The 12,296-nt window shown below is 50.3% G+C and overlaps 1 protein-coding gene across 1 annotated transcript; it reads left to right on the top strand.

The window, feature by feature from the left end:
- The first annotated feature begins 9,825 nt into the window (after window positions 1–9,825).
- On the top strand, window positions 9,826–11,421 carry SLC18A3 (solute carrier family 18 member A3). Its single transcript, XM_074873990.1, has one exon. It carries the CDS (start codon window positions 9,826–9,828, stop codon window positions 11,419–11,421), a length of 1,596 nt encoding a protein of 531 aa, XP_074730091.1.
- The last annotated feature ends 875 nt before the right edge of the window (window positions 11,422–12,296 follow it).

Here is a 12,296-nt window from a genome sequence, read left to right as displayed (position 1 = left end):
TTATGTCACCCCTTATGGCCCCAGTAGCACTTGACTGTTGTTTCTTGTGGATAAGCTGAAGAGAAGGTGACCTGCAAGCACAGGTTGCTCTGCCTGAGGAAGATAACAGAGCTGCAACAAAAAAGAGGATCAAGTACACAACCCTTTGTGTCCCTTTGCACCAGCTCTTGCTATCTTGGCCCTCATGCCTTTCTCCAAACATACCCATGTGTCAGACTCCCACGATTCACTGAGTTTCAGCACACAGTTTGACTTTCTTTACTTTGAACTGGCAGGAAAGGAGGGGATTTCTGTTGGTCCCAGGTGCATTACACTGACTGTGTTTTCCAGCTATAAGTAGCCTCACTGAAAAGAAAACAGGGAAACCTCAAGCAGGCTCAAGGGAGATGGAGGACCAGAGGCTTTCATTAATTTGCACAGTGCTTGGTTAAACCGGATTCAGGTAATGAATACTGGCTGGGGAAGACACGGGTTCATTTTTCAAGGACTCCTGTGCACTTGTCTTGAACTTTAATAGGAGCTTGCAATACATGCTCTAAGGATATATGCCTGATAGACACACATTGTCAATTTGACTTTTCACAAATGATGAGGGGGAAAAAAAAGAGTTAAGGAAAACCAACCCATTTCTTTTTTAGAAAACCCCCCCCATCTTTTTTTTTTTTTGGTAATTAAATTCACCATAATAACCACTGCAATCTAAACGCAATAAGAAGTCTGAAGTTCTGTTTTCTAGTGGTAGCCATTTGCACTGCTTTATTTAGCAACTCACTAAAACATAAAAAAAAAAAATATTGCAAGACAACCTTCTTGAGCCAGTGGGTAAGAAGAAAAGCTTACCTAGACAGTATTAAATCACTAAAATTGATTGCACCCTATTGCTTATGTTTCGATTCCACTGGCAGGAAAGGTATGAGCTGGCTTATTCACACACACTAGTGAATTCATTCACACACAGCTGCTTTCCACCTCGGAGCAATAAAAATTAATAATAAAAATAATTAAACCTCATCAGCCTTCAAGCATTTGGAAGCCCCAGAGCCCCATCACCAGATCCTCTGAAAATGCATCAGCCTCCTCACAAGAGAGATTGGGGCTCGGTTCCTGCAGGGACTGGCTGCCAGAACCACCACGGCGCCTGGTCGCCACACTCCAGCAACAGATTATTCCATGGTATCGACCCCCCTGCTCTGGGTTAATTCTTTTAATTGCCTCACCACATCTTTTCCTATTAGGCTGATGTAACTTGTTTAAGCATACACACATTGATTTATGACAGCACTAAGGATGTTAATCAGATGCCTGCTCTCCAGTTAATGCACACTCTGCAAGAGATGCAGGACAACAGTCTCCCATATGGGAGCTCCAGCCTTTTGCCTTGAAATCAAAGGCAGCCTCACAGTGAGAGCAGAATTACACCGAACTAAGAATTGGTGGCTTCCACCAGTGTTGCGGGTAAGGCAAGGTCATTGCCCCCTGCTCTCAATTCTCAAGTGTCATCTTCTTTAAATATAGCTGCAATCAAGGAAATGGAAAATCTCTTTAAAAGTTCACTGTTCGGAAATTATTGGAGCCCACTGAAATCCTAAAACCTTGCCAGGAGGTAAAGTGTATCCTTCAAATGCAACCTCATTTGTCTCCAATTAAAGAGGCACTTTCCTTCACAATGTATGTTCAACATCCTTTAGCTCACTGCTGCATGTTCCCTGTGTTTCCGTTTTGCTGAAGTGATATGCATAGTGCAGAAGCCTGCATAGAACAGCCTTCTTTTCCATACATACCGTTTAGGTCATGCAATGCACAGAAGACATTAAGTTCAGATACTATGGAGATAGTTGAAAAACAGAGTTCTTAATAGTATCAATAAAAAAACTGAAAAGTCTTTGGAAAATATAGGACACCCTGCAGATCCAAGGTACTCTTCATTCTATTGCTGTGTTCAAAATTAAATCAATTAGATACATTCAGTAAGAATGAAGCTCATCTGCAGGTGCCACCATCTCCCTAAAAGTCAAAGAAGACTTGCCTCCTAACTTTGTGCTTCTAGGGGAAAAAAAAAAAAAACCTCCTACACATCCACTGTGTCAAACTGCTAAAGAAAACTGAAGTTCTGATTCTGACTCTAACCTACATAACCAGACACTCTTTGGGATTACAACTAGGACACCACCAGTCCCATCACATTTTGACAGCAAATCCCATGCATTTTCCCACCAGGAAGAGAGCTCAGAGCAGGAGCTCTCTCAGCTGATTCTCCCAGGTGCTCCTCCTGCTACCCAGCTGGTCCTGCCTCAGTTAGCAAATGGACCTCATCTCCTCAGATTTGCAAATCCTCCAGAGAGTTTTCAGCTCAATTTCTAAACACAAAGTTACTGGATGTGCTGACAAATCTCAGCCCTTCTTAAGAAATTTATTCTACTTACAGCCTACTCTTCTCAGATTCAAGGGGGGGAGGAACTTATATAAAAATGTATTAAAAATTGCAGGAGTGATCTCTTGAACTGAGTTCCAGAACCATCCCAGAGCCTTTAAACACAGCAGAGGGAAAGCTGATTTGGGCATAACCAAGAAAAGAGAAAAGCAAATACAGCAAGGCCTAGAAGTGACCAAATTGGTGGCAGCAGTAGAGGCTTTGGGGAGGAGAAACATTCACACAGTCGAAGTAGGGACACGCTTCTAGAACTAAGTAACAATAATACACCTGCCTTTTCACAGTTTTTTTTCCATCTCATCTGACTTTTACTGCAGCCAGGCCACAGTCAGCAATGCTTCTCCACCAGTGCCGTGCAGCCTGAAGCCTGCTAGCAGCAGCCGTGCAGCCCCTGGGCATACAGCCCACAGCACCAGCCAGGCCAGCACTGCCTGCCGCTCTGCTGCCAAGCCCAGCTGTCGCCCAGCCAGCATCTCCAGAAGCATCAACCCCAAGAAGAATTTCCCAAAGCCCTGAATCGGCATAGACATGCTAAGGATGAGACGTTGGGAAGGAGAGGGGCACTAACTCCACATGCTTCCAGCCCAGACAGGGGGGCAACAGGAGGTACACAGCCCCTGAGGGCCAGTCAGCGCAGTCCAGGTTTTTAACATCAGGTGTCTCACATTTACAGCAAGTTCTTTGAGAACAACCTTCATGCTGAGAGTAACTAACAACATCTTTAAACAAAATGAGACAGCTGTAAAAGTATCTTCAGATGATTCATGAACAAAGACCAAAAAATCCTTATCTATTATTAAGTATGGATTATTATTCAGCTCCATTCAAAAATACCAAAGGCTGCTTTGATAGATCTAAAAGCACCAGCAGGAGCCACTGCCCTTTGTACCTTGCTAAGAAGGGCCCCCAGCTGACAAGGACCACATGGACCATATGCTGCTCTGAAGCAGCACCAGCAACAGAGATCTCAGCAAATACTCCAAGTGACAGAAAGCACCACGAAATCACTACTTTCACTCTTCTGCCTCTACCCACAATCTATCCCAGGCCCTCACTCCAACAGCAGCTTCAAACCAACACTGGCTTGTCCCAACCCACAAGTGGCCTTACCTGTTGCCTGAGTCCATCGCCCCTCATAGGGTAAGACTCTGACTTACCCCTTGCTGAGTAACCTGCTGATGTACTCCTAACGTCCCTTCCTAAATTTGTGTGGATGCTAATCCTACACACCTGCAAGTGCCTACAAGGTGGCTTCAGTCTCCACTGATTTTATCTATGCTGCAAAGAGCATTTTCTCCCCTCGTTCTCAGGTGTTTTCAATACTTTGAAATGCCACAGCCTTTCAAAATGTTAAGGCAAAGGATGAAAGCCAGAGAAATGTAACCTCTTTTGAACAAAAGAATGCAATGAGAAGAGATGGGCAAGACCAGTGATAAATTCTGCCACAGCCACATCTAACATGCCTATGTATGCACATGAGTAAATATCTAAGGCACTGAGTAATTATCTAGGTTTATCTCTTCTGACTTTCATAAGTCAGGTGGAAAAGTGGGATCCACTACAACATTATGTTGTCTGTCTTCAGACACTAACATCTATTTCATACTTTACTCAGAATTGTCTCCTTTGCAATAATTTTGTAAAAAGGCATTACAAAATTGCCAGATGCCAGAGCTTGTCTTGACAGTGAAATTTCACTTAAATAGTATGAAGATACAAGGTGACGTGTATCCTGTCCCTGAGGTATGTCACATACAATATATCCTGCAAACGCTTTTTTATTTCTTTGCCAAGATATTTGCCTCCCCATTTAAGTAAAACATTCATATTCAATTCATTCTGCTTGGGACAATGTTGATCACTTTACAAGGTACCAACCCAAAATGTCTGACAGGTTATTTGAAATATCCTTTTCCTGTAGCCAACACAAGGAGAATGCCCAGCATGATGGAAACCTACATTTAAATTGTCAGCAAATCAGCCTACCAAGCCTATGCCACTTTTAAAGCCACAGAAACTATTCATGAGCCTGTGGAAGATGTGTTTCCTGCTGTCTTGGTTCTGAAAGGCTGTTAAGCAATGAGGAGCTAACGAGGAATTTGATTTGGGCTACAGCAAAGCCCCAGAAGGTGAGCAGACATGAGTGGCTAGTGGAGAAGGACCTTAAGAATCAGTAGCATCAAAACATTTCCTCAGCTCCTGCTCCCTGCAAAACTGGATGAGAAATGAGTGCATGCATGAACTTGAGGGGTTTTGGAGCAAGGACAGATTCTGTATTTTTACAATTGAAAAGCTGAAAAACAGGATAACTTTGGAAAAAAAGCAGTATTTTTATGGTTGGTTGGAGAACATTTTGACAGGCTTCCTCAACAGAGCAAAGACAGACATGATAAGACAGAAATGATGTTAAAGTACTAGGAAGAGAAGCAGTCGTTGGGAGGAGCAGGATCTTCCCAGATCTTATAGCTGCTTCTTGCTTCTCAAAGATGGACACCATTTGTCATCCTCATCTAGTCTGGGACTGACAGAGCAAATGTTTGAAGGATGTAAAAAACAGAAAGAGTGGTTTAAGGTGACACGCACAGTAGACATAGGCATTGCGGGAACAGAACAGGAAAAGAAATTTCAAACTGAACGTTAGGAGACTACTCAAGCCGTGAATTTTATTGGACAGCTAAGTATTCTCCAAGGGGGGAAGTGGAAACTCCATTTGCTCGGCCATTTAGAAGTAGAGACGTGACTTTATCATCAAGAATACCCTGTACTTTTAGAGTTGGAAGACACACTATAATTTAGTAACTGTCTTTTAACTCTAACTGAACAACTGTCTATTACAACTAACAAGAACATCAACTATTGCTAGAGCTAACATAAGCTTAATCACAAACCCTTGAATTACTTTCTCTCCTCTCTTTCTCATCCGTTTTTCTGTCTCTCTCTAAACATTATTGTCAAAGAGTAAAGCAGCATGAAGTATGGGTGCAACATTAAAAAAACCCCAAACAGATCATTTACCATTCCTCAAAAAAAAAAAAAAAGGGGGTTATGACAACCATTTATAAAGAGCAGTTTTGCTTATTGAACACAGCTTTCACAGAAATGGATGGGCACACTTTCACGTATAGTCCCCATCCCTTGTCACACCTATCACGCATGCAGTTTTGACAGAGAATTACAACAGACACAGTCCCCCCAGAAGGCTGTGCCTGGTGGCTGTTCCCCCTAACACCAAAAGCCCCACTGGCTGAAGGGGATCAGGCTTGTCCAGCCAGTGCTGCCAACCAGCCCTGCCCAGCAGGAACCCAAAGCAGGACCAGGGGCTCTGAGCCCTGCCTGGCCTCCCCCTGCCCGGTGCCACCACATGGTGCCACCAGCCAGGGGATTTGCCAGCCCCTGCCAGGACTCCCTCTTTGCTCTCCAAAGCTCCTGTGTGTGCCTCTGTGTGCCTCTGCCTGCACCCATGTGTCTGTCTGCCTCAGGAACAAAGATTTTAGTGCCCAACAGGAAGGGCAGGAAGCTCAACTACCACTGACATACAGGAATATGTTAATGGCAAAGGCAAAATACCCAGTGTTTTCTCAATAATTACATTCAGGGCAATAATTTCTTGGTTTCTGTTTGACAGCCCGACCATTTTGTGCACAAAAATGCTTTTGAAATGAAGTTGTTGAAAATGGACTTTACCTTCTATCTCCTCCTTTTTCCTCCACCACACTTCTAAAGACTATAACATACTTGCCAAACTAGATGAGCCTCTCCTATTTGGCATGATCCGATTAGCAGGTCTTTTAATCAGAAATTAAAATTAGAAAAGAAACACATAAATAGTTTAGCACTAAGTGCTAAAAAGTATTGCCATATCCTTAAGAGGACGAGCTTACTATTGCAGACATTAAGTAAGTACTCAGGCTATTAAGAAAATTAATATTTTGCAGACATGAGGAACTCTAACTCTCTGACTCATTGTGTTTGGACTCCTCATAGCAAAATGTTTTTCTCCCATGGAAGAAAGACTCCTAAGGATGCACGATTAACTTAAGTCCATTCCTGACAGCAGAGTGCATCACAGCAGAGGCTGCTTCTCTCTCTCCCTCTGTAAGATCACCCTGATACAGCATCAAAAACAACTGTCATTCCAAAGTGCAAGGACTATCAATCCAGTAGGTAGCAGGACAAGCAAGCGCAGATTGTACACAAGTCATTTTTTTTCTGTTTAACTACTCGGATATTTATTTTGATGTTTGGAGAGAAACCTTTCGCATTTTTCCAAAATTCCCAACATAGGTAGGTCTTTCTTTTTAAACTAAAGTGAGTGTTAGAAGTGTGACCAACTGGTCATGCCAAACCCCACTTTCCCCTCACGTTCAACTTGAACTGATACAGTCATCAGACGTGTAGGTTTATGTGCTTATATGTGTGCTATATATTTTCTGTTGTTTCTAAAATCTTGACGATCCTAAACATAATTTCCCTTCCTGGGCCCCGGGCTTTTTTTGACTCAAGAATAAATTCCTCTTTCTGGCAAAACAGTCCTCATGAGCTGCATTTTCCTTCATCTACAGCCTCTAGAACAAAGAAATGGGTAAGAAGTCCTGGTGCAGTCAACTCTATTCTTTATACAGACCTAAAATCTTCTTCATCTTCTTGACATTAACAGTGGCTTTCCAAACCGCATGTTCTGCACCGGAGGACAAATGAAGTACATCACCTCCTCCACATTCCTCCTCTTGAAATCAAATAAGTATCACATCTTCCAGGCTTTGGGATAAAAGTACAAAATTTTAAAAGTCATATCATCTCACCCTGAAGTCCCTTTCCAAATATAATTACAAATTTCTAAGCCAAACACCAGGGAGGCTTTTTTTTTTTTCTTTAATTTACTGTTGGTCCATCAACTTTGACCACCTTTGAAGGTACATTTTCTCCCCATTAGTTCTGTCTAGTCAAAGAAGCTCACATACCGATGACGCATCTCTTGCAGATAAGGGTATCCGCTGATTTGATTTACTAAGAAGGCTAAATTTATTATGCAACATTTTACAAGTATAATTCTGCTTTCCCTTGATGGTAATAAATTCGATATCAGCTCCCCTGAGACAAGAGAACCAGTCCCTTTATTATCCAGACATGACCCCCAGAGCCAGATTCCATTTTAGAGACGGGAAATGACCATATCTCTGATTAAAAGGGAAACTTTAATCAAATAAAGTGCCTCATCAAGCAAGAGCCAAGATTCCAATACTCCTGACTGCAGCACAGCAATGATCCAAAGTCATATCTGCCCCCAACCCATTACTGCTTACTGCAAACGTGATATCCATCCCAAACAGGAGTTGCATCCTTCAGCAGTTTCCTTACCATCCTGGGAGCTGCTCCTCCTGTGCCCACAGTCCCTTGCAGAACCGTGTTCTCAGGCTGCTACCCCAGGGTCTGTTTGAGGAACCAGAGGAGGATGGGCTTTGCGGTGCTTGGGGGGTTTTTTCCCCAACTAAATCAGTCTCGCAGGTGACAAGTAGCCTGAGCCATGCAGCCAAGTGCAGCAGCCGTGGCCTTTAGCTCAGTACCCCCACAACAAGACTCTTCTATTCTCTCAGACACTTTCCTTCCACTCTCTGAAATGATCTTTTGGAGCATTTAGGATACTAGCTTGTTCAGAGTACCGGGTCAGGAGCTTTGTCCCTATTGTCAGCGGTGCATTTCTGCAGTTTTACAGTGGGAGTAGTAGATGAATAACAAATAATGATAACAATGACAATACGGATGTCTAGGGGTATTGTTATTTTAAGCATGCTTTAAGACTCCACTTCTGTGTAAGCACAATCGGATCTGTATGCCACTCCATGCAGGGATCGTCTTAAAGTCTTTCTGGCCATCCAGACAGTTTTCTTGCAAGATACAACAACTGACAGATAAATCATCCCCCTTTCAGCCACGGAAGCTCAGCTACGCAAGCAAATGAAGGCGCCCAAACTCCACATCTGCTCAGGAACCGCTCGGCTGAGAGATCCAGTTATTTCATACAGCCTTCTGCAGAGACCCTCCTCGGATCAGCCCACGTGTCATTTCTGCTACAGGAATATATTAATATATACAGGAATGCATATATATATATTTATCCTCTGCTTTATGCCAGGAGCATCTTCCTAATAGCAAAGCCTCTGCACTGAGTGAGGCTCCTTGCTCCACAGGGCTTCCAGCGGCAAAGTGAGGGGGGTATGTAATACCACGGCACTTGAAGGTTGTGTCCCTGCCGTCGGTCTGAGTGTTCGACACACACGCCCGCACGCAGGAAGACGGTTACGGTGCTGCTCTCTGCCTCCCAGTGCAGCTTCAGCGCTCTCCTAAGCGGGACCGCGGTCCCCGGGGGGGCGCACACCCCCTGAGGACGGGCAGGGCTCAGCCGGCCCTCTCTAGCCCCGTTCCCGGTTAGCCCGTGTCCCCCCGGGCGCTCCTGCGCTGTGCCCTGGCCTGGCCACGCCGTCGGGGGCGCGTCCCGGGCGGCGGAGCTGCGCCGGGTATTGGCGGCCAGTCCCGGCGAGTAGCGCCGGGGTTAGACGGCGGCAGCCGCTGGGTCCGGGCTGCGCCGCGGAGGCACAGGGCGCCCGGGGGAGGAGGGGGGCGGCGGTTCCTCGCGGCCCCGGCGCGGGGGCAAGAGGGGGCCTTTGCGGCTCGCACCTCACAGGGGCCGAGACGGTAATCGCCGACCCCCGCAGACGAGCCGGGCTCCGGCCGCCCCTCCGGGGCAACTGCGGTGCAGGGCCGCGAGGGCACGGGCCCGCTGCCCGCAGCACCGGCGGGCGCACGTCGGGCCCGGCCCGCCGCCCCTGCGCCGCCCGGGCCCAGAAGGCAACGACGGAGCGAGGGCTCCGGGAGGCTGCCGGGGCAGCCGGGGCCGCTTCCAGGGCCGCCCGGGGCTCCGCGGGCAGCCGCGCCGTCGGGGCGGCAAGAGCCGCCGGCGGGCCCTCGCCTCGGGGCGGGGCCGGCTCCCCGCCGCCCCCCGCCAGGCACAGCCTCCGGGGCGGGCAGGGGCCGGCGGCACCCCCGCCCCGCAGCCCCCTTACCGCGGCCGGGCAGGGCCGCCGGCGCGGTACGGCTGGGCGGGGCGCGGGGGGCGGGCGGGCGGCGGGGCCGGGCCGGCGGGGGGGGGGGCGCGGGGCCGGCGCGGTGGCGGGGGCGGGTGGGGTTTCCGTGCGCGGCGCTTATTAGTGTGGTGATGGAGGGCCGGCCCCTCGGAGCCGCCTCGCAGCGGCGGCGCGGGCTGGCGGCGGCCGCCGGGAGGTGAGCGGCGGCGGCGGCTCGGGCGGCGGCGGCGGCGGCGGAGGAGGCGGCGGCGGCGGGGCCGCCCCCCCGTGCCCCATGCGGGCGGCGGCGGGGCGGCGGCGGCGCTGAGGGCGATGGAGGAGGCGGGGGGCGCGGGCCGGGCGCGGGCCGCCGTGGCGCGGCTGTCGGAGGCGGTGGGCGAGCGGCGGCGGCGGCTGGGCAGCGCCATGGGGGAGGCGCGGCGGCAGCGGCGGCTGCTGCTGCTGGTGGTGTGCGTGGCGCTGCTGCTGGACAACATGCTCTACATGGTCATCGTGCCCATCATCCCCGACTACATCGAGGCCATGCGCGGCGGGGGGGGCGCCGCCGGCCCGTCCGCGCCCGCGGGGGGCAACGAGACCGGCGGCGGCGGCGGCGGCAACCGGAGCCTCCTGCCGGCGCGGTATCCGCCGGCATCGGGGGGCAACGAGGACGTGCAGATCGGGGTGCTGTTCGCCTCCAAGGCCATGCTGCAGCTGCTGGTGAACCCGCTCAGCGGCACCCTCATCGACCGCGTGGGCTACGAGGCGCCGCTGCTGGCCGGGCTGGCCGTCCTCTTCCTCTCTACCGCCACCTTCGCCTTCGCGGAGAACTACGCGACGCTGTTCGCGGCGCGCAGCCTGCAGGGGCTGGGCTCGGCCTTCGCCGACACCGCCGGCATCGCCCTCATCGCCGACCGCTACGCCGAGGAGCCGGCGCGGAGCCGCGCCCTGGGCACGGCGCTGGCCTGCATCTCCTTCGGCAGCCTGGCCGCCCCCCCCTTCGGCGGCGTCCTCTACGAGTTCGCCGGCAAGCGGGTGCCCTTCCTGGTGCTGGCCTGCGTCTGCCTCCTCGACGGGCTGCTGCTGCTGGCCCTGGCGCCGCCCTGCGCCACCGGGGCGCGGGCCAACATGCCCGTCGGCACCCCCATCCACCGCCTCATGGTCGACCCCTACGTCGCCGTGGTGGCGGGGGCCCTGGCCACCTGCAACATCCCCCTGGCCTTCCTGGAGCCCACCATCGCCAACTGGATGAAGGAGTCCATGGGGGCCAGCGAGTGGGAGGTGGGCCTCACCTGGCTGCCCGCCTTCTTCCCCCACGTGCTGGGCGTCTACGTCACCGTCCGGCTGGCCGCCGCGTACCCCCACCTCCAGTGGTTTTACGGGGCCCTGGGCATGGCCATCATCGGCGCCAGCTCCTGCCTGGTGCCAGCCTGCAGGAATTTCGGGCAGGTCATTGTTCCCCTCTGCGGCATCTGCTTCGGCATCGCCCTGGTGGACACGGCCCTGCTGCCCACCCTGGCCTTCCTGGTGGACGTGCGCCACGTCTCCGTCTATGGCAGCGTCTACGCCATCGCAGACATCTCCTACTCCGTGGCGTACGCCCTGGGGCCCATCGTGGCTGGGCAGATTGTGCACACCATGGGCTTCGCGCAGCTCAACCTGGGCATGGGGCTCGCCAACGTGCTTTACGCCCCTGTCCTCCTCTTCCTCAAAAACGTCTGCCAAATGAAACCCTCTCACTCGGAGAGGAACATCCTCCTTGAAGAAGGACCTAAGGGACTCTACGACACCATCAAAATGGAGGAGCGCAAAGGCATGGGCAAAAGCCTCCGGCCAGCGGGCGACACAGAGGAGAACGGCGTGGACTCTTACCGCAGAGACCTGACAGGGGTGTCCGAGGAGGACTCGTCAGACTACGAGTACAGTTAGGTTCCCCCACATGGCCCAGCCCCGGCAGCAAGGGGGGGCGCATGGGAGAGAGGGAAAGGGAGGGATGAAAGCGTTACTGCATTATGTTCCTGTACTGACGTGCAATATATACAGTTTAACCTTTGTCATGATGTAATGGCTTTCTTCTTCTAGACTTATTTTTAACCGGTATTTCCTTCAGCGTTCTGACAAGGTGGAGGGGAATGGGGGGACGATCCCAAAGAAAAGGGTCTGAATAATGACTGGCATAAATCGGGGGAGGGGGGGGGATCCTTCCAAAAAAACCACCACCAATAAAAACAAAACAAAAAACCCAACAGCCTCATAGCTGGGGTATAATCGTGCAAAGTTTTCTCAAGCTGAAACTGTGTGTGACATACTGTATATCTCTGTAAAAAATATAAGAAAAGCAAAAAAGCCTGTGTAAAATTTCGAATGGCATATTCAGGGACTTAGTAAATCTTGTGTACATATACTTAGATTTTCTGTTGGTTTCATATATTTAAGAAGAGCAACAACTATCACAATGTCTTATTCTTCCTCGGGAATAAACTGAAGTATTGTACTTTTTTTTTTCTCTCTTGTGCTGCTCTCTGGTAAGTGCAATATGCTGTATTATGTTGAAGTCCAAACTACACGAATAATACGACCTGAATAAACAGAACTGAAGGGGATCGATTGTCTTTGTTTCGTTGTTGAGGGCTGCTTGAGGGAGGGAGCTGGTTGTGCTCAGTGTAACCGCTTCGGTAACAATTCCTCATAACGCAGACCTCATCGGTTACCAAAATTGCCCAGGAGAAAACCTCAGTACAAAGTGTTCTCACTCATTCTTCACAACGTACATTAACGGGTCTGAGCAAACAGCACTGCCCCGC

Source organism: Strix uralensis, chromosome 7, assembly GCF_047716275.1.
Source record: "Strix uralensis isolate ZFMK-TIS-50842 chromosome 7, bStrUra1, whole genome shotgun sequence".
Taxonomy (NCBI): Eukaryota; Metazoa; Chordata; class Aves; order Strigiformes; family Strigidae; genus Strix; species Strix uralensis.
This window is presented reverse-complemented; position numbering and strand designations above follow the sequence as displayed.